This window comes from Eumetopias jubatus, unplaced genomic scaffold, assembly GCF_037043125.1.
Source record: "Eumetopias jubatus isolate StellerSeaLion01/CBP00866 unplaced genomic scaffold, mEumJub1_p1.0 scaffold_14, whole genome shotgun sequence".
NCBI classification, from domain to species: domain Eukaryota; kingdom Metazoa; phylum Chordata; class Mammalia; order Carnivora; family Otariidae; genus Eumetopias; species Eumetopias jubatus.
Window position 1 is genome coordinate 79924163 of NW_028274820.1, and position 27496 is coordinate 79951658.

The 27496-nt window shown below is 37.4% G+C and overlaps 1 protein-coding gene across 1 annotated transcript in view; it reads left to right on the plus strand.

Moving 5' to 3' along the window:
- PTPRZ1 (protein tyrosine phosphatase receptor type Z1) overlaps positions 1-27496 on the plus strand; it is a 164883-nt gene that overhangs the window by 125620 nt on the left and 11767 nt on the right. Inside the window, exons 13-23 of the mRNA XM_028104919.2 lie at positions 816-960; positions 8548-8639; positions 11584-11669; positions 14386-14406; positions 14577-14673; positions 17856-17938; positions 19250-19384; positions 20185-20319; positions 21641-21804; positions 23465-23600; positions 25039-25185. Of these exons, the coding sequence (XP_027960720.2) occupies positions 816-960; positions 8548-8639; positions 11584-11669; positions 14386-14406; positions 14577-14673; positions 17856-17938; positions 19250-19384; positions 20185-20319; positions 21641-21804; positions 23465-23600; positions 25039-25185 (1241 nt within the window). The remainder of the gene's footprint in view (positions 1-815; positions 961-8547; positions 8640-11583; positions 11670-14385; positions 14407-14576; positions 14674-17855; positions 17939-19249; positions 19385-20184; positions 20320-21640; positions 21805-23464; positions 23601-25038; positions 25186-27496) is intronic.

Here is a 27496-nt window from a genome sequence, read left to right on the forward strand (position 1 = left end):
GGATACCCTGAAGTTCTGAAACTCTTTTGAGCAACTTGGAAGAATGGCGCCAGTTGCAATGATTTTGAAAGTGCTAGGACAATAATGCACCTAACTGGTCACAAAAATAGTCACTTGCCATCTTTCAAAATTAATCCAAAGACAGAAGTTAAACTTTTCCATAATTTACACTTGCATATTTGAAAAGAATTCCTTTGATCTATGTATTCCTTCAGTTCGCATACAATAGTATTTTTATTTTTGGTAGAGAAAAAATAGTTGATAAGAAGGGCAAAGTAACACTTTAAAAGCAACCTACATTTAAATTTTTAATAGTTTTCTGGGTTGAATGGTTATCCTAATGTAAGAAGGGTTATCTTAACCTTCCCTCTTGATGGAATTTTTAATTGCTCCTAGCTACTTATTTGATTGCAGGATTAGAAACATCTTATTAAAATTAAGTTTGGAAAATCAAGATATATATGGTACAGTAAGTAGCATTGTTTTTCCTGATCATTTTATTTAAAAACTGGGTAGTTTTTTTTTTTTATTTTAATACTTCTGTTTTCCTTTTAGCAAGCTTTTCAAGGCAGTGTTATGCTCATTTCTTGCCATGACACCCGTACCTGGGTGCCAATCTTTGCTCTAATAGCCTGCCGTACTTTTTAAACTTTGTTTTACTTAAATTGGCTTGTAATCGTAGACATTCTTTCTGTCATAGATTTGAAATTGTAAAGGTAAGCAACAGCAATGAAGGTTGCACTTACTCAGTTGAAAAATGTTGTGACTTTTTCTTAAGCTTAAATATCAACTCTCTCAATTTTCTCCGACTACAGAGGCCAGTAATAGTAGCCATGAGTCTCGTATTGGTCTAGCTGAGGGGTTGGAATCCGAGAAGAAGGCAGTTATACCCCTCGTGATCGTGTCAGCCCTGACTTTTATCTGTCTAGTGGTTCTTGTGGGTATTCTCATCTACTGGAGGTAAGTTGAGTGCTTGTTTTAGACGTGTGTTTCATAAAGCTTAGATTTTGCCTGTTATTTACCTGAAAGCTCTTCAAAGCGTATTCAAAATTCATTTTACTTGAGAGATACCATTAATTTAACCATGAATAAGGTGATTTTGTAAATCCAAAGACATAACATACAAGATTTGATTGTTCTTCATAGTTCAATGAAACAATTAAAGTTAAAATGGAGGAATTCCAGCTTCAGTTAATATTTAATACAGTATTTCGACAGCGTACTTTGATATTCATCTCATTAACATTCAAACATTATCATAGCATTTAACATAAATCTAAGCTTCTCAGCTTAAACGCTCCAGCTGTTACAATTTCAAAAGTTACTGTTTCAGAAAACATAATTTTTGATATAGTAAAAACAGAGTTTATTTATAATAGTGGATTTTATACAAGCTGCACATTGACTGCATACTGATAACAAAAAAGATAACCCATACATAAATGTAAAAATCAAGCAATTAAAATGTGGTTATAATGAGGAAATAAAGTTGATGACTGTATTAGGATGCATGGGATTTTAAAATTAATTATAATTTGCCTTTGGGGATGAAATATAGCTTTGCTATCATCAATAGTCTACTAAGACTTTTAAAGGACAAAGAAAATTGCACGCCTCCTAAGCTTCCTGTCCCATAGCAAGCAGAACACACTGCAAATTAGGGAGTTTACTGGGGAAACAATGTAAGTCAGTGTAACTATTATAACTGTATCTAGGAAAACAAAAACTTTATGACAATATAAGGAATCATAGTTTAGTAATTTCTTCCTTTGTTTTAAAAGAGAATTTTGTTCAGAAGCTTTATAATTAATTCCTTTTTTTAAGCAACATCTTCCTATAAGTTCATATGACCACTCTTTCCGTGTTATCCTAAAGTATATTCTCTCAGTTTATTCAAAAATATTTATCATGTTTATGGACTCTTTCCCATGTGTGTAGTACTATGTTGACTACTATGGAAAATATCAAAAAAGAATGAATGAGTGAGTGAACAAATGAATGAAGTCACTATGACTGAGAAATTTATGCTTATTGAGAATTTCCCATGAAAAATTTATAACATACTATATAAAAGTTTACATATGACAACAGAAATCGCTAATGGTAACAGGGTCAGAGAGCAAGGGATCTTGATAGGCCAAGATGACAGAGTCAGTTTAAGATGTAGGGCTTGAGCTGGATAAGATTCAGAAAGTGGAGATAAAGGAGACCAGAGACCAGCCTTCCAGGCAGGGACACAGCAGGTGGGAAGAATGGGAAGTAGGGGGCAGCTGGTTGTGTCTGAGACAGTGAGGTCTGGAGCCCGCAGTTGCATGTTTGGACATTGGTTGACTAAGGTAGAATGTTTTCATGACGAGCTGTGTTTCATACCCGACTGCTTTTACAGAAAAGAGCAAACCGCAGAGGACAGAGAACAGATCATACTTTTGTTACCATACATGAGCTGGGAGTCTGTTTTGTCCATAACACGATGCAAACAAGGCTGCTTTCTTCACTGATTCCTTTAATTGCCAATGACTCTTTTTTACAGAAGATTCCATGCTCAAAAGAGTGGCATGAACCCAGTACACAATCCATAAATGTTTGCTCAACAAGAATTCATATTGCAGGGCGCCTGGGTGGCTCAGTTTGTTGAGCAACTGCCTTCGGCTCAGGTCATGATCCTGGAGTCCCGGGATCGAGTCCCCCCATCGGGCTCCCTGCTCAGGAGGGAGTCTGTTTCTCCCTTTGACCCTCTTCCCTCTCATGTGCTCTCTTTCTCTTTCTCATTCTCTGTCTCTCAAATAAATAAATAAAATCTTAAAAAAAAAAAAAAGAATTCATATTGCTTTTCTCCCTACTCCCTCTGGGTTTGTTGGCCAAACTTTTTACCAACATTGATTTTGTGTTTGGTCAGATTCCTGGTTTCTATCTAATCTGATTTTCCCTGCCAAACCAATTTTTGAAATTATTTGGAATTAGAGTTAATTTTTTAAAAATAAGATGGAAAATAAACCCAAATTATACTTCATAAAAAATGGTTTTAGAATAAATTTCCAATAACAATGTCAGATGGCTTACAGTTATAATATTGAAAGAATGAGAATTTTAATCTTTTTTACTTAATATTTCAAGTTTATTTTTTGTAAATTTGGAAGTGTCTTATTTAATATGATTTGATATTTCATGGAAAATTAAAATCTGTAATGGTTTTTATTTTTTTTAAAGATTTTATTTATTTATTTGAGAGAGAGAGAATGAGAGAGAGCATGTGAGGAGGGAGGTTCAGAGGGAGAAGCAGACTGACTCTCTGCTGAGCAGGGAGACTGATGCAGGACTCGATCCTGGGACTCCAGGATCATGACCTGAGCCGAAGGCAGTCGCTTAACCAACTGAGGGACCCCTGTAATGGTTTTTATATTTTATTAATAATGGGTCATCTCATCCGTATAACGTGCAGAAAAAAGATAGAAATTACCAGTTGAAAAATATTAAGTTGACCTTCACCAACAAGATGTTTCTCTTTTCCTCACAAATAACACTTTATGTACCTTGAATTCAGAGTGCATTATCTTAAAATATGAGCACTTTGATGATTTTATGTATATATTTTATATCTATCTATCTATCGAACAGTCTGATAAAATCTGTCACTCTTTTACTTACCCATTTAAAATTTAACATATCTGTCCTTCTCACATCCATTTGAATTTAATTCACTTCAAAATCTAACTTTTTAGATCAGTTATACCCCAGGGGTATTAGTTGATGACAGAAAATGACAATGTTAGTGCATTCTTCAAGGTTTTTGTGAGATATTCAAATTCTGGTGTAGACCCATATGATTTCGCTAGCCAGTATGAAAACGTTTTAGACCTTTGTGGAAAGAACAGCCTGTGGAAAGATTCAAAAACAAAATGGCATACTCACAGAAGTCCTAATAGTAACGCAGTCCTTATGAGTTTTTCCGAGCTGATATATTTAAATGTTTTTCTAACCTAATTTCTTAGGAGAAAAAAATAATTGTAAAGTGATATAATGAGTCATTTCTTTTGTCTCTTACCTAACTCAAGGTGGTCCCCTAGGTTTTGGGTAAACCTTGAGAGAAAGCATGTTGTAGCAGGAAGTCAGAACAAATTAGAGGTGATAAAATCTGGATCCCTTTCCCAGCTCTGCCTGGCATTTGTTCTATGGTCTTGGGCATGTCACGTAGCCATCTATGAACTGGTTTTCCTCTCTCTACCATTTCGGGGGAGGGTTCACTAGATCATCTCTAAGATTGCAGTCAGACCTTCTTTAGGGTTTCTGTGATGAATGCGGCATAATTTTGAATATGGTTACATTTGTATAAGGATCCAAAAAATGGAATAATAATTACACATTTCTAGCTTTTAATTCTAAATACTTAGTGTGATGAAAAGGTGTAAATCAAATATCAGATTAACATTGATTGATAGAACCTATGTCTACAAGTTTAAAACAGTCATCACTTTTTTCATCATGGCTGAGTGATAATTAGCAAGAGACATAGTTATCAACACTTAGCACATAGACGTGAAGACATTCACTGCTTATACAGAACAGATGGACTATAGATATTGAATCTTGTCATACATTAAATAATATGCCTTGAAATTATTTTCCAGATGTTTTAAGGTAGAATTTACATGAGCCAAATCGTATGTTTCTAAGTTGCGAAATGACTTCAATATGGAAGATTTTCAAAAAAGTTTTTTTTAAAGAAGACAAAGGGCAAACTTTTGAGAGCTTTTTTAAGAGTTGAAACCTGAAAAACACCAAAGGTGTAATCAACAAAATAGCACTCCATCAAAAGCAGTATAGAAAAGAACTTTACATAGACAGTCGTTTTGGCTTTGGGGAGTGGGAAGAAAAGCAATATGAGTTTTCTCTTGATCTTAAGTTCAAATTTATGAGTCACTAAGGATAAGCCGCCAACCCAGAATGGAGGCCTCCCAGTACCCTGCTGCCTCTAGTAGAATGTCACTTCGTAGGTAAAACTGCACTATAAAATATACTGAAGCAATATATTATTACTTTCATCAAGAATTGATCCTATGCTATTTTAACTTTTCCCACTTGCAAGTTTTTTGGTATGATTTTATAACATTCTTTTGTGGCTTATTAATACAAGTAATGCTATTGGACCACTTATTTGCTAGACCAACAAATATTTGCTTACATAACTAAAAAGAGTAGAGTTAGTATTTACCCAGATCCTACAGTGAATATTAAACATACTAAACCCTAATACCAAAAGTTTTAATTTACCCTTTCCTGTTCTGTGAGGTGCTGCCTTCTTCCTATTTTCTTAGACCCATCCTCTCTCTACCCATCCATCAATCCATCCATCCATCCATCCATCCATCCATCCATCCATCTTTTACTCTAGATATATGTATTTCACCTCTCCCTCCCAAATGTTTTGAGATTTTAAGTTATCCCATTTGGGGCTCAGGTAGGCAAGAAGTCTAGGATGCAGCTGAATAACCTATGGTTAGTGGGATTTAGTTACTCCTGGAAATCCATCTAGTCATTCAACACTTAACACCTATTGTACTCTTGGCACTACGTTCAGAGTTGGGTTTATATAAATCAAAAGACATGGCCCCATCTTTTTAAAAATGTAATGAGGGTATAGGCACAAAACAAATATATTGCAAAATAATAACCCTAACTAACAATTAATAAAAAAATATTTAAAATTATGTAGAATAGAGTTCAGGAAGTGAAGGTCATCCTTGGATTAATTAACCATATTTTTCAAAACAGTCCTTGTAAAGGCATGGAAGTTTGTGTTGGGTGGGGTGCAGTGAAAAGAGAGAAACTAGAATGCTAGAGGTTGCTTAGGAATGAGAGTCTTCTTCACAGGGAAGATACCTCCGACCTGTCCTTAAGGAGGATCGTGTTTGCCTGGTGTATTCCTAAGTGAGGCATTTTGGTCAGGAGAACCATGACTAAAGCAGGGAGGACAAATCGTGAGTGAGGACGGGACAAGGCATGTTCAGCGATCTGTAACTTGTTTGTATTATTGGAGCATAAACTTCAAGGAGAAAGTCAAAACAGGTGAGGGCTGTAGCTAGGTAGTATTTACGTGCTGAAAGATCTTGGGTACCAGTATCTAAAAATCTGTCAAGTACAGAAATTGAGCTGATATATCAATGTAACAGGGAGATCAGATTTTTGGCTTGATAGCAAAAAAATATCCACAGTAAGAAGCATAACAGTGTAACGAAAAGGCCTCCTCTTTGGGTACCACTTAGAGGTACTTAGAATGAGTTTTCAGTTGGCATGAGAAAGAAATATCTAGCAACTAAGGATGATTCATAAAGGAATGAGGTCCTTGTCACCGGAGGTAATCTTTATATGTCAGAGAGATTCTTTTTCTGTTGCGATCTTGCACTAGGTCCCTTAAGACATTTTACAACTTTAAATTCATTGAAAAATAAACAGAAACCCTTTTACCAGCTTGTGTAACCACATTTTAGAGGAATCAAAGAGATTTAACTGTGATTTTAAAAGAAGTAGCAAGCCCAGTGTTTTCCCATCCATGTGGCAGGACGTGCTACAACTGTGGTTGCACAGATAAACCAAACTCCCCCGGTAGTTTCTGCTCCAGTCGGGTTGCACTTGTGCTCAAATGCAGACTCTCGGTTGGGTAGTTTCTCTATCATGAGCTCTGTGGCCCTCAGCCCTCCCCTCATTCATAGTCTGCTGTGCTCTCGCCACTTTCCAGGATGTGGACTTAGCTCAGGCCGCTCTGACACCTGATTCCACATCCATTCATCCCCCTCCCACACCACCTGCTCTCTCTTGAAGGCATTCTTGTGTTCTCTCGATTATCTGTGTCCTCTTATCAAAGGTTTATGTGATCACAGCAGAGGGTTGATCGTCACTATGCACGTCATTGCTTTTGGATTTTTTTTTTTTTTTTGCTTGTGACATTAAGGTTACAAATAAACTATATAATTTTATACTACTCATACTTACATCATCAGTGAATTCCTTGAACAAATATTTTGGGGCCCCTACCACTGCTCTTTGCACTGAGGACTAACACTGCGTTTAGACAAAGCCCCTTGCCTTCGTGGGGCTTATATTCTGATGAGGGCAACTAAAACCATGTAAGACAAATATAAAAGTAAAGAATTTCAGAAAGTGGTAAGTGACACAAAGCTGACAAAAGGGACAATAATAGTGACTTGGTAGGATGAGCTAGTAATTTTAGCAACGTGGTCAGGGAAGGACTGTCACAGGAAGTGGCATTTGAGCCAGTGCAAAAATGATGGGAAGGAGGCAGGTGGCCAGAAGGAATGTCAAGAGCGAAAGCCCCAAGTTGAACTGACGGGGCCTCTTGGAAGGAGGAACAGAAGACCAGCGTGGGCCTGAGCCTAGTAGTAGGGGATCCTAGGAGAAGACACCCCTGATGTAGGTGGGGGACCAGGTCATGGAGGGTCTTATAGCCCCTGCTGAAGTAATTGAATATCATTCTAATTCCACGGGGAGGCCACTGAAGAATTTTATGCAGGGAACTGATTACTGAAGGAATTTTATAATTGAGGTGTGTCCTATAAGAACAAATGTTATGTTAAAGCTCATTAGAATAAGTATCTTGTAGCTTGAATCCTAAATGGAAAATGAGATTGGCATTTTTACCCAAACAGATATTTTTATTTAAGCCTAACCACTCATGAATAATATTTCAAATAAATTAAATGACCCACATCAAAGAGTGTCGTTAGCAGTTTTAATTATCTAAATTTTTTTAATTAAGTATGGTTTGCATTAGTTTAAAGCAGCAGTTGGTTCTTTGCTCTTCTCAATAGTTTATGGTGTGCTCTTACCAGATGTTACTCTTATTATCTGAATGAAAATGGATTCAGGTGACATTGTAGGTCATAGCTGTCGTTGATTCCAAATATATTCATTCTCAAAACCCTCATCAACAAGACTAGCATCTGTTGGAAAGAAAATCACGCCTGGTCTTGGTTATATGCTCATTATTTCCTCACTTCGTTCTGTCATTACTGCATTATCATACTCAGTATGTCTTCCTTTTTCATCAAAATATTACCACTGTGGAATTACATTTCTACATAGTCATAGCTACCTTTTGCTAGCATATGCTGAATATGCTCAGAAAGGTATGGTCACTTAAATATTGAGTGAAAAGAGCTTTGGACATGATTTTTTCCACTCCGGTCCAGGCCGAGGTGGCAGGACACACTGGTATATGACAACAGTGCGAGAGTGACTAGGGCATTGAAGTGTCCTTATCGTGGCAAAATCCTGTTGGGTACCAATCAGCTACAACTTCAAATGCCATCTCTGTTTTCAGCGTGTCCGATATCTCCTCACTCGGACGCATCTGGCACATGTAGAACTGAGATCCATTTGGAGGCCATAAAATTCTTTAATACTTCATGTTTTATAAAATAGATATAGCTTTCCATTTATGTTTTAATTCTGGAGATTTCTGTCATAATTTGCAAGCAGCTCAGAAGTCGTCTTATGGCAGCTAGTAAATAAATTGCTTTCTTTTCTTTCCAGGAAATGCTTCCAGACTGCACACTTTTATTTAGAGGACAGTACATCCCCTCGAGTAATATCCACACCTCCAACACCTGTCTTTCCAATTTCAGGTAATAGCTTAAGGTGTGACCAGGGGTAGCCGGTAGATGTTGAGTGAAAAGCATAATGTGGGAAGGTTTGTCCTTACTGGAGTACTTTGCAAATGGCTCTAATGGAGAGTTGCCCAAAATATTTATTACTGCCTTGTATCAGGCACCAAGGTTTCTATCTTATTCTCATTAATTTTGAACATTCTTAACCACATGGATGATATGGCAAAATAACTCATAATATTCAGGTATAGTCTGTTAACATAACATAGCAATAAAATATTATTTAAGAATAAGACTGACCTTCAGCTATTTCCAGTACTTTAATGGAAACCTGAACACAGAAGTCAGACTAAACCAAGGCAGTAGGGCTGGATAGGACAAAATAACAAAGAGAAGCATAATGCTTAGTTTCTTTCTGATCATCTGAATTTATGTGAGAAAAGCTTCCTTAACTACGGTAGGGGAAAAAATAAACTATAAAATGGTGGGAGTAGAAGAAAAACATGAGCACACAAAGAATGTGTAATTGCCTGAAATACTTAAAGTCACAATGTCAAACAGTTTGAATACTGTCTATTTTTAGCAGAACTTACCTGGTTAACAATATTCAAGAATTAGCCGGGGTCATTTTGACTGAGACATCCGTTGACCCTCGAGTTCACACTGTAAGATCACAGACACTTACTTGATTAACATTTTATAACATTTCAGAATGAAAAGTGGTAACAAAAAAGGAATTGCCCAGAAATATGTGAACCATGGAAGAAGCTCTGGAGGATAGAGGATAAAACAAAGACACAGGGAACCACCGAACCAGGGAAAACAGAAGGAAAAATTCGTCAGTGTGGTTCTTTTAAAGAGGCCTCTTTTTAAATTAACTGATACTCTGTATGTTATTGTTAGAGGCCCAAATTCCACAAGATGTTATCTCCTCAAATCTCATGACTTAAAAAACACTAAAAAAAAAAGAGAGAGAGAAGCATTTTCTGTGTAATTTTCAGGGGGCATAGGAATTAAAAGCGTTTGGCTTTTTCCTCTTTTATCCACTCTGAGTCTTTAGCCACCACTTACTTCTGTTTTTCTAGATAATTTTAAGATTCTGTACCTTTATTTAAGTACAGCACACTTTCTCATTAACATATTCAGAATTCTGAGATTGGCAGCTCTCAGGTGTCTGTTACATTTTGATTCCCTTCCCTTTCATACCTCATGTACAGACGCACTCAGCATGGGTGAGCAAATTAACAAGTCCCATATCATTTATTATTATTTTTTATTGTTAGAAAATTTTAATGGCCTATCCTTATAATAAAAACATACAAAACCTTAAAGGCAGAACAAAATCAGTTAAATAATCCCAAATCAGGACGTTGTCCAGGAACTCCAGAATCCCCTGTTCTACTACTCAGAAGAGTTGTGATCAAGGGCATTTCCTCATTTCATCTGCGCTCCAGATCACCCAGATACCTGCCTTTTCGTGTAGAATCGGAAATTAAAGAGATATGTTAGTCTCACTTACTTGCAGACCAGTTCGTGAAAGAAATGACCAAAACACATGACTGTAAATAAAAAGTAGTCAGTTTGGTTGTGAAAAGAGGTTAGCTGTGCAGGATAACATCTGTGGGTTTGAAGGACCCTTATGGGAAGAGCTAATGGTTTAGATGTGACAAGTTATTTCTGTTTTCTTGTCTAATTATAAAAGCTACTTCCAGGCAAGATCCTTCTGCAGATGTGAAGGCAGAATTACACCTTTGTCTAGTGTTTCTCAAGCTTAACTGGCTAATTCAATTTTAGTATTCAGGTACACTCATCTAAGAGAGAGAACAGATGGATTCTACTTTTTAAAAAAATCAACAAATTCTTGGTAACTGAAGCTTAAAAATATTAAATGGCCTGGATGCTGAACATCTGTTGATGTAAATAAGTGTTTCTAGTGAAATGTGTTTGATGTTTCCTTGTCAGAGAAATCACTTGTGAAATTGCATACTGTGAACTAGTAATATGTTTAATCTAAGAAAGTCTTTCCAGATGGGGGGAAGAAAAAACAGAGCCAGTTAAAATAATTTGGCCCCTTCACAATTAATTAACAGATCCAATGACTTTGTTTACATAGCATATTTTCAAGTTAGAGTTCTTGAAATTTTACATATTAAAAGTCCCAAAGGTTTTTGACATTATCCTTAATGAATAGTCTGCATATCAATGTTTTCTATTATTTATAGAGAGAAGGAAAAAATGTTTTCAAATGTAAATATCTGACTAACCGTAAAACATTAAGCTATGTAATTTTATAAAACTGAAATTACACTATATATGATATTTAGTTCATGGTAAAAATTGAAAATATTTCTGCATTTTTTTTAAAGATTATTTATTTGAGAGACAGAGAGAGCACGAGAGGGGGGAGGGTCAGAGGGAGAAGCAGACTCCCCACCGAGCGGGGAGCCCGATGCGGGACTCGATCCTGGGACTCCAGGATCATGACCTGAGCCGAAGGCAGCCACCCAACCAACTGAGCCACCAGGGCACCCTCCCTCTGCATTTTTTTTTTACCCAGAAATCACATTCATGTGAAATGTGTTAATGTAAATGCAACTCCTACTCGTGTTAAAGAAAGTTACCCATAAAAAGATGCAGTCCGTTGATAAGACGTGAGGCTTTGGTGGTATTCATTATTTAACTTTAAATATTAATTCTTGTTTCTCTAGAGCATGAACAGAAAAGAGATTCATGATCAAATCAGAATTATAAAATGCAAGTTATGATTGATAGTAAATTTGGAGAAAATTGATAATTGTTGCTTAGTGTCTCATTGGAAGCTGCAATTCCCTCGGGGTTGTAGGAATAATTGAACTTTGAAGTTGTTTGAGAAGAAGGCACTTTATAAATCTTTATAAGTGAGAGGCATATTCCTTTCTGTTGAATTATCCTTTCCGAACTAATTTTCTTTCTATTTACTTAGATGATGTTGGAGCAATTCCAATAAAGCACTTTCCAAAGCATGTTGCAGACTTACATGCAAGTAATGGGTTTACTGAAGAATTTGAGGTATGATTTTAATATGCCTATTTTAAATAATATGGAAAATAGTAAATTTAAAAGATTCAGCAGTAGGCTATTTCTTGGCCTAAAGACACTGAAACCATTTTCACTTCTAGGAAGAATATTGGCTCTGTAATCACTTAAGTGTTTAGATGTGTTATGGTTACCATATAATTTAGAAAATTGGTTTTCCATTTTAAAAGCCACATTGTCCTTGTAGGAAAAAACGTTGTTAATTTTCTCCCATAAAGTACAGAATTCCAGTATTCTTCTTTTAATCTGAATTAGTACCACCGAGTCCTTTTAATTTTCTAAATTATATAAATTATACTAAACTACTAAATTTCATGATTTTCAACCAAAGTACGTATACACTCTTACTTGTTAAGTATTACATCAGTGTAAATGCAGAAGCATTTATTATACAAGGTCTAATAAATATTATGCGAGGTAAAATCCTATCTTCTCCTCAAGAAAATATGCGTTTCTAAAAAACATTTGAACTGCACAATCAGTAAAAATTTTTCTAGTAATATTCCATAAAATAATATAGTAATATAATAATAATTCCATAAAATAATAAAGTTAGAAGAGGCAGAGAAATCTGCTGCAAATTTACCATGGCCCACAAAACTATCAGTTAAGCACACTTAAGTCCAGAGTTAACAATGACAACCACAAAAAAATAAAGTTACCGTTATTGAGCACTCCCTAATATGCTGTTCGTTGCACTAAATGCTTCTACATTCAATCTTCATCCAACTCTGGAAGTTATTTGATTTTTATCTCTATTCATATACTGATAAAGTCCACTTCCATAGAAGTCAGTTAACAACTCATAAATGGTAGAGCTGGGACACTTATCTCGATGAGCATTGAGTGATGTATAGAATTATTGAATCATTATACTCTACACTACAGCTAATATAACACTGCATGTTAATTATACATCAGTTTAAATAAATAACTAATTAATTTTTAAAAAATAGCAGGGCTGGGATTCAAACCTGGGTCTGTGATTTTCAAACACAATACTTTCCATTCCAGCAAGCGAGAGATCTTTAGCCTCCCCTCTAGCCCCTCCCCTCTAGGAAACATCACTTTGCTTTTCTGTCTCCACCCTCAACCCAGAAGTGCTCTATGGATCTCCCTCTTTGAAACACATTGAGCACTGATCCTGATCAGAGGGTGTCCCACTCGAGACCCTTGCACCCAGCATCTGCTTCCCAGGAGTCACATCAGCCAAGATATGTTTAGGGAAGGAAAATGCCATAAATTAGAAAGCTTTAAGAAATCAAAAGAAATAGAAGTGAAATGTGATACATTTGCACTAAATTAAAAATAATAGAAGCCAATTCGTTTAATCTTAAAAGAAATCTGAGTCATTGAAATAGAAAGCAACAAGAGGTAATGACTAAGTGGAATAATATAAAGAATTACGTATTTAAAACATCAAATTATTTTCTCTTACCATAATAGAGATTAGAGGGTAGGTGGTGCCGTGTTAACTCACAGAAACTATTAGGCTCACATCAAACAAAATCGTGATTGAAAGAGGGAGAGTGTGTCAAGGATGGGTCTCATTTTCCAAATGTTAAAAGCCAGAAGGAAAAATAGACGATTTATAATAAAAGTTGCTGATAGCACATGCACAAAGGCAGAATCATAGTTTTAACAACTATAAAATCATTTTCAATATTATTAAGCAGCTCATAATTAAATTAATAAAATAACCTCACATTTTTACTTAAAAGTGTATTCTTAATTCCATTGCTTTTAACTCACAGTCTGATTCAAGAAAACGTTTCATTAACTTAATAATTAGCTTAATAATTGATAATGCTATGCCTTTTAAGTGGTTCATAATATTAAATTGTGTTTAAATCTAGAGTCAGAATGGCTTACTGCACAAGAGGCCTTAAAACCTTATCTATAGGGAGGCTGGGCCATTTGCTGATGAGTCAGATTCATATTTGGGTTATATACTTTCTCAAAAATTATAAAGCTTTCATGTTATTACCTTAATACTAAATAATTGTGAGTTTCTACCTAATGTATTTAGATGGAAAAACATCTCTAAAAAGGATTTTAATTCATTTTAAAAGATAATTGGCAGAAATAATTTCTCTGTACCCAACAAGGTTTAAATTAAAAAGAGGTCTACTAATTAAATATGTTGAAAGTAATGCTATCTAAATTTTGTTTCAAAACAATATAGTATATGTGATAAATAAATTTAGAAGAATTTTTAATGTTCTGATAGCCCTAAGTCTGTTACAAACCACCTAATAGGAAGCTGTTTGTCTTTAAAATTACTCCAAGTAAATAAAAAATGTGTCACTAATTCAGAGTTTCAAATAGTGCTATAGTAGTCAAATAAAATTACATTCGGATATTAGCAAATCTGACTAATGCAACAAAATGTGTCATCAAATATATGGTTTTTCTCATCTGCATTTTTATATTCATATTATTATACCACTGTCCCCTTTTAAAAGTGTTATTTTTTTCCTTTTACATAATTTTAAGGTTCCAAATTGTTAGAAGTTTTTATTTGCATGCAACTGTTTGAAACATTCTGTTTTGTTACTATTTGACGAATGTATTTATTGCATGATCATAGTTTTCCATTGTAAACCTAATATGAACGCTTTTTTTTCTCATTTGTCGTGTGCTGTGGAATTTGATTTCTTTACTTTTTTGGCATTCATTCCCTCATTAGACACTGAAAGAGTTTTACCAGGTAAGGCATTATTTCACTGCATTTTCTCTTAGCCAAGAAATAGTTATAACATGTAAAAACAATTTTTGGGGGATAGACTAATTTGTTTGTGTTGTCATCTATGTTATATTTTTAAGGCACTTTGTTTGGAAGGATAGGTGTTCAAATGTGGTCCATACATTTCTTTACAGGAAGTGCAGAGCTGTACTGTTGATTTAGGTATTACAGCAGACAGCTCCAATCACCCGGACAATAAGCACAAGAACCGGTACATAAATATCGTTGCCTGTGAGTATATCCTTAACTCAGCCCTGGCTCTGTTAGCACTGTCATTCCTGGGCACTTCTGTGTTGTCCTCACGTCTGACAGCAGACCTCAGTATCGTTGTGTCAGGACCTTGGTATCAGGGAATAAGGCTTGTGTTAGCTAGTACATGGCATTATATTCCTCTAACTGAAATACAGCCTGTAATTAACGATAGGTCTCGTTTAAACAAAACAAACTCAAATTGTCACCGAGGCCCTTCTTCAAGTCCCATGGGCTATAAATCTGTTCTTATGGTTTCCCTCATTATTTATATCCCCTGGTCCTATTTTCATTTGAGATCTATTTGCTTCTATGTGAATTTACGAACCAAATAGATTTTCTTTAGACTTTATTTTTCCTTCTAGCCTTTTCTTCTCTTTCTTGCCATTCTTTCTGGGGTCTTATAAAGGGCGAGTTGGATTATTTTTTATTCCTTCTTTCCCTTTATTTTCTTAGCTGTTTTTTTTTTTCAATGAGCAGCTGTCTCTTTTGTCAAATGCAAATGTATCTGTTTTTTCCCTATGAAATTACCATCTTTCTTCCATTTTCTTACAGCATCTCATGTTTACATATGTTCCCTCTTACTTTCCTTTACATTCCCCTCCATCTCTAGAAATCCATCTACAACCCCTCCCCCAAAACTTACACTCCTCTCCTTCCTTACATATTCAGTGGGCCTCCCTGGATCCTATGAACACAGTATTACCAGCTTGGTTATTTAAGTTCTGGTTCCATCCTGGAAGCCAATGAAAATTAAACTGCACTTCTTTTTTTTTTAAGTTTTTATGTACATTCCAGTTAGTTAATATACAGTGTGGTATTGGTTTCAGATGTATAACACAATATAGTGATTCAACACTTCCACACAACACCCGGTGCTCATCACAAGTGCCCTCCTTAATCCCCATCACCCATTTAACCCATCTCCCCCTCACCTTCTGTCTGGTACCATCAGTGTGTTTCCTATAGTTAAGAGTCTGTTCCTTGGTTTGTCTCTCTCTCTCTCTGTCTTTTCTTCCCTTTGCTCATTTGTTTTCTTTCTTATATTCCACATACGAGTGAGGTCGTATGTATTTGTCCTTCTCTGACTGACTTATTTTACTTAGTATAATACTTTTAGCTTCATCTATGTTGTTGCAAATGACAAGACCTCATTTGTTTCCATGGCTGAGTAATATTCCATTGTGTGTTATGTATGTATGTATATATATACCATTTTTTTCTTTATCCATTCATCAGTCCATGAACGCTTGGGCTGTTTCCATAATTTGGCTATTGTCGATAATGCTGCTGTAAACATCAGGGTGCATGTATCCCTTTGAATTGGTATTTTTGTATTCCTTGGGTAAATAAATACCTAGTAGTACAATTGCTGGATCATAGGGTAGTTCTATTTTTAACTTTTTGAGGAAACTCCATACTATTTTCCACAGTGGCTGCACCAGTTTGCATTCCCCCCAACAGTGCAAGAGGGTTCCCCTTTCTCCACATCCTCACCGACACCTGTTGTTTCTTGTGTTGTTGATCTTAACCATTCTGACAATGTGAGGTGAAATCTCATTGTAGTTTTGATTTGCCTTTCCCTGGTGATCAGTGACATTGAGCATCTTTTCATGTGTCTGTTGGCCATCGGTGTGTCTTCTTTGGAAAAATGTCTGTTCACATCTTCTGCCCGTTTTTATTTGGATTATTTGGGGGTTTTTTGGTGTTGGTTGTAGTTCTTTATATATTTTGGATACTAACCATTTTATTATCACTTTTTCTTAAATAGTTTGGATAGATGCTACTTCCTTTCCACAGGGCTGACACAAATTTTTATTAGAAAGGTTCAGTAGGACATTCTGCTTCATGTTGGTCTTCCTCACCTGAAGCAACTCTCCTGGCTGCACATCAAAATTCAGCTGCTGCTTGGACAGGGTGAAGTTGTTAAACTATTCCCGCTACAAGCCAAACAGAAAACACCTACCAAGTAATTAAGAAGGGGATGGAGATTAACATTTGTTGTACACCTTCTCTGTGCCTGGCTCTGTAAATACATGATTTCATTTAATCCCTGAAATGATCTGGCACATAGATATAATAGTCCTATTGTAGAAATGAAGAAAACAACCCAGCAAATTTACACAAAAAAATAGGTCAGCCTGGCATCAGACCCATCTTTTTGTTGCCATATGTCTGTTTCTGCATCCATTCCCTGCTCTTTGAGCTGCTGTTGTCCCAGAAGCTGTAATATCTCAAGATGTCTCTCCAGTTGTCCTGGTTTGGACTGTATTCACTTCTTCTTCTTCTTCTTCTTTTTTTTTTTTTGTATTCACGTTTTCATCCTTGAAAAGAATAAATAAATCCTGCCCCGTGAAACTACCAATTTTCCTTCTAGTAACACTTCCCTTTCTTAATGTGTCGTTCTTCCAAATATATATAATTTCTCTGTAGAACTGAAATTGATCTCAAAGTCCCCATTTCAGAGTGTTTTCATTGCTGCAGTACACCATGTCTGAGTTAGCGTCGTTTTCACCCCCCTTTAAATAGTGCCAGACCCTCGCCCTGTTCTCGGGCAGCCGTTCTCCTCCCTCACTGTGCTCCTTGAGGTTGTACCCATGAACGAGCTGTTGGCTAGAACCATTCACAGAAAATCCCTAGGTCCCTTCTACTTCCTTCTCTACTTTCTCCTCCTCCACCAGCCTCTTATTCAAGAATGCATACTCTGCCATCCTTCTTTAGCTTTCTGAGACACCCCCCTCCGACCCCCTCCTCTACCTTTCAGTGGCTCTCCACTGTTCACAGCCCCAAGATCCATCCTTAGAAACCCATCTAAGACACCAGTGTCACCTTCCAATCTTTATGAAAATTCTTATTATCATCCCAAACCAACACAGTCTCTGCCTTCAAGTCCCCCCTCATGCTCTGCACCTCCCTTGACACCTGAGCATTCCTTTCTGTATATAAGTCCGTGCTCATCATTTGCATTAGACAACTTGCTGAAGGCAGGAGCTCTTGTTATATTTATCTTTGTCATCTCTGTATCCCCATAAAGCCTACTAAATGTGAATTATATTTGCACTTATTTTAATTGTATTTGATGTATCATTATGTAAATATAAATGACCTTTGTGCTGAAAAGTGGTCCATGCTACAGTGAAATATTTTCTTTTTCTTTATTACAGATGATCATAGTAGGGTTAAGCTTGCACAACTTGCTGAGAAAGATGGCAAACTGACTGATTACATCAATGCCAATTATGTTGATGTAAGCATGCTTCAATTGAAACATTTATGAAATTATATTAGACTATGAATTTATTATACCACTGTGCTGTGCTTATATAGTGCTTAATACATGTTATATGATAGATAATAAAAAGTACAAATCAGCAGTCGGACATCCCATGGCTAAAGGATTTCATATTGAAAAACACTCAAGTCCTTGTACTTGGTTTCTCTCCTGGGTGAGAGAGGTGATTTAGGTTGAAAATGAATGTTCAAGGTAGAATGTTTATATGCATTTGGATAGGTTTATAACTCTTTAAGTGTGAGGGACAGGACTCCCGTTTATTTTGAATGTCCCACAGTTCCCAGCCCAATATTGTATGGATAGGACATGATCAATAAATCCTGACGGAGAGGTTCCCAAGGCAGTCCTGTGGCTACAAGGCAAACATGTGATTACTAAACCAGTTATTGGCCTTATAATCTTGGCACTTCTCAGGATACCCAGCCATGTGGGACTATTAGAGATCTCCAGGGACCACTGACTAATTGACTGGTTTTTCACTGTGGTCAGTTGAATGTCAGTGGAGCTCAGTTCTTTTCCTGACACTGACCTTGCAGTCTAGCTGCCTTCAGGTTTAGGCCATGTGGAACAGTTAATTCGGAGAAGTGAGCACCACTTATAAATATACAGTGAATTTGGTATAGGCAGCCACTTCATGCTTCCAGAGGAGTTGTATGTCACATCCAACATGGGCTTTTTTCACGGGCTTTGGAGTTAGAATTGGTTTTGAATCCCATCTCTGTCCCTGGGTGGCCAGGAAAGCTTGGAAAGCCACTTAACTCCCCTGAGCTTCTCCCCATCTCCAGATCAAGGATGATGCTTCCATTTTGCAAGGATTCGGGCAAATGTTCGCAAAGCATCCTGGGTAACAGTGGGTGCTCAGGGAAGGAGAGCTAGCAGTGATTAGCGCTGCTCAGTATCACCAAGGAGAGGGGATTTCCCAACTGTTGTAAACAGCTGAGCCCCAATGCCTCAAAGACATTTCAGAGCAGCACAATTAAAGACCAGCATAGTAAATAGACTTAGATTAAATGTACTTGGACTAAGGGTGCAGGAAATAGTGTCTGTATCAAAGCAAAGAGAACTTTTTTTTTTTACAAAGATCATAGTTAAAGAATTGCTGTCTTTGCTAGTACTATCAAGTTTCTCCACCATTGCAGGATTATTTTTTATGGTTTTTCTTTTACAGAAAAAAAATGCACTGACCTTAAAAACGTACATATTGAACAGTAAAAATAGCATAGAATCAGTAATGTAGGAAAAAATATTTGTCATTTATTTCTTTAGGGCTACAACAGACCAAAAGCTTACATTGCTGCCCAAGGCCCACTGAAATCCACAGCTGAAGATTTCTGGAGAATGATATGGGAGCATAACGTAGAAGTTATCATCATGATAACAAACCTTGTGGAGAAAGGAAGGGTATGTAGGTAATCCATTATCTCATCCCCCATCTAATAATCAGAAGTGCTTTGAGTTGCTTTTAATAGAGTCAACATCAGGAAGCAGCAGAAGTTAAGAAGGTTAATCAGGATTCCTTTCTAGTAAGTATGACAGCTAAAAGGAAACTTAACATTGTAGGTCAGAATTTCACTATAAATCAAGCTATCTGCTATATAATTTTTAAAAATATTTATTTATTCTTAGAGAGAAAAAGAGAGAGAGTGAGCAGGGGGAGGGTCAGAGGGAGAGAGAGAGAATCCTCAAGCAGACTCCCCACTGACCATGGAGCGAGAAGCAGGGCCTGATCCCAGGTCCCTGCCATCATGACCTGAGCCAAAATCGAGTCGGAACAGTTAACTGACTGAGCCACCCAGGTGCCCCCAAGCTGTCTGCTATTTAAATGCATTCTTCATACAGTGAGAAAAAGTAATGAGCCCCTTTGCAATGGGGCTCATTGCAAAGCAGTACAGAGTGAAATCGATTTTAATTCACTGGAGCTGGATTCTAGTCCTGCTTTGTAGTGACTCAGTACATCTGGCCTCCCTTTCTTCATCTGAAAGGGGAAGTTTGGACCAGATCCTTTCAAGTCTTTTAGCTCTGTAATTCTATCCCTGGTCTCCTCTAAAAACTACTCCCAATCACATAGAAAGAAAGAAAATGTTTGGAAGAATGAGGGAGTTCATTCCTGCCCCAGTGTTAGACCTCTGCTGATTTCAGGGAGAACTTTTATATCGAGCCTTTGAAATATGGAAATAGCATCTTTACTTTCTCTTTTGCAGAGAAAATGTGACCAGTACTGGCCTGCTGATGGTAGTGAAGAGTACGGGAACTTCCTGGTCACTCAGAAGAGTGTTCAAATGCTTGCTTATTATACTGTGAGGAGTTTTACTTTAAGAAACACAAAGATAAAAAAGGTGAGTCCACAAATGAAGGATATCATCAATTGAGTAATACATCTGGTCTTTTTTTAAGTGAGTGGGTGATACAACCAAAGCAGGCTGAAAAGATACAGAATTAAAGGCATTGAGAGTTCTTACCACAACCATGCCTCATTCCCAAATGCTTCTGCTAAGTCTCCGACTGTCAGTGCTGGCTTAGGAGCCAGATTGGTCTTGGTGCCATCCGCATGGTGGATGTGATGCTCAAATGAAAGTTCCTGCCCCATGTGATAACTGAGCATCCAACTAAAAATAGTGGAGATCGAAATAAGGAAGGAAAAAAAAAAAACAATGATGTATAAATCAGGGTTCTCCAGAGAAACATTATGTGTGTGATTGAGATTGAGAGAGAGAGAGAGGTTTTTTTTTTAAATTTTAGTTATTTTATTTGAGAGGGAGAGAGAGTGTGTGTGTGAGTGGCAGGAGGGAAAGAGGGAGAAAATCCCAAGCAGACTCTGCTGAGCGTGGAGCTGGGCTCGACATGGGGCTCGATCCCACGACCTTCAGATCATGACCTGAGCCAAAACCAAGAGTCGGACACTCAACTGACTGAGCCACCCAGTACCCCGAGAGAGAGAGATTTTTAAGGAATTGACTTCATGCCAGAAATACAGGCAAGGTTTTTATGTTTTAATCACAAGGAGAATTCCTTCTTCTTCAAGAAACCTCAGTCTTTAGTCTTAAGGGCTTCAGTTAATTGGATAAGGTTTACCCACATCACAGAGTATGATCTGCTTTACTCAAAATCTATTAATTTAAGTGTTAATCACATTAAAAAAATACCTTGACAAGGACGGGCACATGGCTGGCTCAGTCAGTAGAGTACACGACTCTTGATCTCAAGGGTTGTGAGTTTGAACCCCACGTTAGGTGTAGACATGTTTGTGTAAAGGCTTTCACATTAATTGGAAAAAATAAAAAATAAAAATAAAATCTTAATTGGGTATTAAAGAGGGCATATATTGAATGGAGCACTGGGTGTTATACACAATGAATCATGGAACACTACAGCAAAAAATAAATAAGTAACAAAAACAAAAAACAAAAATTGAATCTTAAAAAAAAAAATCTTGACAGGAACATCTGGTATGACTGGTATTTGACCCAACTACCAACCACTGTAGCTTAATCAAATTAACACATAAAATTAGCCATCACAAGCGACCGTGTGTTTTTTTGCTTCATTATGTACCACCAAAATCCAGTTAATGTTTAAGGACCTGTGAGTGTGCATGAGTGTGTTTGCATGCACGCATGTCTGTGTGTAATCCCGTGACAACTCTCCGAACTCTTGCAGGGCTCCCAGAAAGGAAGACCCAGTGGGCGTGTGGTTGAACAGTACCACTACACTCAGTGGCCTGACATGGGAACGCCAGAGTACTCGCTGCCACTGCTCACCTTTGTGCGAAAGGCATCCCACGCCAAGCGCCACGCTGTGGGGCCTGTGGTTGTCCACTGCAGGTGAGTCTCAGAGGTGGGTTTCTCAGCCCACAGAGTGCCTTCTGCTAACAAAAAGGGAATCCAAAGAGCAAAGGTTTTGCCAAAATCAGGATGATTTTGAAGTGAAGTGAGGGCGGATGAGATTACATGCCCATTTTCAAAAACATTGACCACTAGGAAATGAGTATGCTGGACTCAGAATTTGATTGCTAAATATTTCAAAGCACCAGATATTTTTTATGATGTTTATTATTCTATTGAACTGTTGAATTGGATTTTAACTTATTAAATGTGTGAGGCAGGAGGAACCATGTTTTGTCATTAAACAGACGTTTATTATGACATAATATCATGGGATAAAAATGCTTGGGACATAACCCCTGTCCCTAGGAGTTATTGGTCCCTTGTAGAGTTATTATATCAGGGTTATATGAGAGAAACCAAAGTGCACAGAGGGTGAAGAATTTGGCGAAATACTCAAGTTGTTTTTAAACAGTTTGGGATCAAAATTCTTTTCTCATTTTCGGAGTTCTACCTAATATATTAAGGTGTTATCAACTCCTCGTTACCCAATTACTTTATGTCCAAGACTAATTTGATGAAGAGGAATAAAGATATTTCAAAGAAAGAGAAAAAAATGTGTCAGAGGTTTTAATCTAGTATTTTTCAGTTAAAATAAAAATAACAGTTAACATTTACCAAGTGCTGATTGTATGCCAAGCTTTATGACCACACAAATCAAGTCGATTTCTATGTACAGTATTTTTGTCAAGTGGTGTCTGTGTTTCTACAGAAGTAAATGTTTTCCTTTGACATATAGCTTATCTGACACATTCTAATTATCTATCTCAGGAGTTATCCTCAGACAAAATTTGAGAGCTCTATCTTGAGTTTTTTCATCTGTTAGCCTGATGATAAGCGGAGAGAAGCAGGAAAATGCAAGAAACAGATCTCTGAAGGTCAGGGATTGTTTCTTAGCAAATGGAGGAGGAGCAGGGTACTGTGAGGAGCAGGTGCTAATTTTCCACTCTAGCACTTCCTACTTGTCGAAGCATTTGAAAAGACTCCCTGCCTATGAATTCTGTCCCTCCAGTAGAGGCTGAGGAAGTCAATAGATAATGGCCCTTTAGAAATGACTGAGGTTATGCTTTATTCCTCACGATCTCACTGAAACGATATTTTCAGCTGAAAGCCTTATCAAATTCTTTTTCCAATTAACGTGAAAACCTTTACACAAACATGTCTACCTGGCAATACAGACCCAGGACCTTTTCTTTTCAGAGTTGGGTGAAGCTGATGCTTTCATTTTTCTCAGATTAAATGTCTAGTTGCTATGCTCTGATATGGAATGTTTTCATTCTGTATCATATATAATGAATAATAAATACGATTACTGAAAATTTAAGAATCTCTAATGAATTAATTAATTAAAAATCTCCAACAGAAATAGGCTGTTTTATAATTTGACCTATAGCCAAAAATTAGAAAGTAAACAATTTATTTGAAGCATTATGCTTAACAACTAAACTGTTTTTTTGGGGGATTGCTAAATTATTTATTATGTGGCTCAGTCACTTGGGGAAGAAAATTATTTTAATTTCCAAGATAGCCAAGAGTGACCTATCTTCAAATTTATCTTATGCTTGACATTGAAGTGGCTCTTTCTTTGTGTTCTCTTCAGCGCCGGGGTTGGAAGAACAGGCACATACATTGTGCTAGACAGTATGTTGCAGCAAATTCAACAGGAAGGAACTGTCAACGTATTTGGCTTCTTAAAACACATTCGTTCACAAAGAAATTATTTGGTGCAAACCGAGGTATGAGAAAAAGGATACTTTTTGTTGTTGTTGTTTTCTCCCCCACCCCCACCGAGAAGGACACTACCTAAGGGTTGGAGATGTCACTAGAATGTTAACGTTGCATGGACCAGACTTTGTTTTACCACGTTGATTCGTATCATAGGGCTTCCGTATTAAAGCACTACCAACTGGGTGGCTTACAACAACAGAAACTTCCTGCCTTATAGTTCTGGAGGATAAGAGTACAAAATCAAGGTGTTGGCAGAGCCATGCTGCATCTGGAACCTCTATAGGAGGATCCTCCCTTGTCTGAGTTTCTAGTAGCCCTGCATAATTCTTGGATGTAGCAGCCTTACTTCGTTCAGTCTCTGCCTCCATCTTCACAGGGTCTTCTCTGTCTGTGTGTCCAAATTCCTTTTTCTTAGAAGAACAGCAGTCACTACCTCATCTTAATTAATTACATCCTCAATGACCTTATTTACAAACACGGCCACATTCTGAGGTACTGGTCAGGGGTGGTTAGGGCTTCAACATATTTTGGGGGGACACGATTCAACCCGTAACACCAGGTAATTGCATTATATGTCCTAGATGGACCAGCTACATTATGTCTATTTTGTGACCAAATGGGGAATATCTTTGAAATGACACTGATGACAAAGAAGATTAAAAAAAAAGAGTCAGTAGATCAGGCAGCGCCCCTCCCTGCTAGCAAAACCTCAGGTTTTTCCTGCATATAGTGAATAAATGCATTCATTTTCATATTTTAAAAGCATGGATTATGCTCAAATTATATCCCTTTTTAAGCCCATATGGTTTACATGACACAGGACAAAGTCTATGTATCTGTATTTTTCTCCTATTTCTAAATAAAAATGAATTTAAGTTGGAAATTATGGATGGCAGCTTGAGAGCAGTCAGAGACATATGGCCCATGTGGGTGAAAATCTAACCAAACAAACTTCATTCCATGGAGGAAATGACTCTCTAGTCAGATTAGACCAGGAAAGAGTCACATACAGGAACTAGAAGACAACTATGAAAAACTGTACATAAAAGTGCACTAAATTATATAGGACTGACTAAAGGGAGAACTGGAATGGACAGAAGAAGACCCATGAGAAATACAGAGTCAGGAAAGTCCTCATGCAAAATAAGAAAGCAGGTAGCCCGTTTGGAGGCTGGGCAGAGAGCATTGCCTTGCCTCTTTCCCACCAATGTCAACACAGAAGAAGTAAAGAGGTGAGGGACAAGAAGAGTTATGTTGTCTCCTGACTGCCTCCTTTCCTACATCTGATTTCCTGCCATGTCTAGTAAGTAATCTTTTGTGGGTCCAACCCCGCCATTATGTAAGACTCTCTTTGTCCGTCGGTGAAAAATAGATTAAGTACTTTTGTGCTTAGATATATATAAAGAAAACCTGAAATGATGTTCCCTATTGTCATTGTTTTGCCAGGAACAGTATGTTTTCATTCATGATGCTCTGGTTGAGGCCATACTTAGTAAAGAGACTGAGGTGCCAGACAGCCATATTCATGCCTATGTCAACACTCTCCTCATTCCTGGACCAACAGGCAAAACGAAGCTGGAGAAACAATTCAAGGTGAGTTCTCTTAGAAGCCTCTTGGATGTTACCACACAATTCAGTGTTCCTGCAGCCTCATTTGAGTTGACAAGGCCATGTGCACGGGTTCAGAGCACAGTTGGTACAGTGGCTTTGTGTTGCTCTTTACAGTGGGCAACAAAACCACGTGGTCAATTTCAAGGAGAATCTTAATTTTGACTAGCAAGAGGAAAAGTTCTCAAGAACTCTGGATTAATGTTTACAAATGCAAACTTGGTCCAAGAACGGAGGGCACAGAGCATAACAGAAGGGACAGGCAGACCTCCTAATACAGACTGCATAAGGGCTCTTTTTCCTTTGAAAAAACCAGACCACTTCACGATGAATGATCCGGCTCAGGCTGTTCATGCCACTCGTTGGAAAAATCTGTCTCACTTGAAGGCCCTAGACTAGAGAAGAGGCCACCCCAGAACAATAGCTCTTCAACCCCAATTTCTCCCACCCACCTTGTCACAAGGCAGTGAGCTAGAGAAGAGAGTATGTTTTGTTCAATATCATACTTTCTACAATCCAAGTTCTCTGGCTTCCAGAAATCAATCAGCAAAGAATTCAGAAAGTGGATCCTACGGGAACCCTCTAGCCGTGCTAGGGGAATTTGCACAGTTGTGGTTTTCCCAAGGAATGGAGGCTGTGTTGTTTGCTCTACCTTATTCCTATACTAACCTTTTACTTCCCAGGATTCCTAGAGAAACAGGACCAATTTCTGAAGAAGGAATATCTAGGAAAAATTTGAAAGACCCTGGAAAAACCCAGGAGAGTTAACAAACCTTGAGATCACAGGGTGTTTTTTTTTTCGTCTTTTCTCCAGGCTACAACAGAAAAGATGTTAGTCACTACAGATTCCTTCTCATTTTTTGCCTTCTCAGTCAGCACCTTTTGTGCCTTTGGAGGAGTTAAGAGAAAGATTAAGGGTGAAAGCTGCACTTTGAACCTGCCAGGAGGACATAAATGTTTTTGTTCAGCAAAGTTTGTCTGAGTAATAAGAGAACACTAAATAAAGAGAAAGTATGAAGTTTGACTTCCAGAAATAGATAATAAAGGAGTATAAATCATCCACATTAGGTTAGGATAGCTTTCTTCTAAATTAAAAAATATATAGGTATTACTCATTTTCAACAGAATTCTCATTTTAGCATGACTTACCCCTACACAACTGCATGAAAGAATTGATATGGCTTATATTAGATAACCCAGGATCAAAATGGAAAGATCAACTATGAGGCCAGAATCTTAATTAATTAATTAATTAATTAAGGGAGGTACATTTGACTCTGTTTCCTGTTAACACCTGACTAGGGAGATACAGAAGTGTGTGTGTGTGTGTGTGTGTGTGTGTGTGCGCGCGCGCACACACACACTGTCCTATAAGACATTAGTCATTCAAGTTTTTCTATAGATACAATCCCTTGAAGTAAGTTACATGTCTGTTTATTTCTGGGTATTTATCTGCAGAAAACAAAAACACTAACTCAAAAAGATACCTGCACTTTTATGTTCAGTGTGGAATTATTTACAACAGCTAAGATATGGGAGCAATCTAAGTGCCCACTGATGGATGAATAGGTAAAGAAAATGTAGTATATTATTCAGCCATAAAATAGAATGAAATCTTGGCATTTGCAACAAGATGGATAGACCCTGAGGGCATTATGGCAAGTGAAGTAAGTCAAAAATAACTCAGTGAAATAAGTCAGACAGAGAAAGGTAAACACCATATGATACCACTTACATGTGGAATTAAAAAAAAAAAAAAACAAGTTCATAGATGCAGAGAACAGACTGATGGTTGCCGGGGGCAGACGGTAGGGGTTGGGCCAAATGGGTGAAGAGGGTCAAAATGTACAAACTTCCAATTATAAAATAAATCAGGCATAGGGGTGTAATGTACAACATGGTGACTATAGTTAATAATACTGTAGTGCATATTCGAAAGTTGCTAAGAGTGTAGATCTTAAATGTTCCCATCATTAAAAAAAAGATTTTGTAGGGGCGCCTGGGTGGCCCATCCCTTAAGCATCTGCCTTCGGCTTGGGTTGTGGTCCCAGGGTCCTGCGATCGAACCCCGCATCAGGCTCCCTGCTCAGCGGGAAGCCTGCTTCTCCCTCTGCCACTCCCCCTGCTTGTGTTCCCTCTCTCGCTGTGTCTCTCTCTGTCAAATAAATAAATAAAATCTTTAAAAAAAAAAAGATTTTGTAACTATATATGGTAAGGGATGTTAATTAGACTTGTGATTATTGTGCAATGCATTATGATAATACACCTGAAATTAATGTAATGTCATATATCAGTT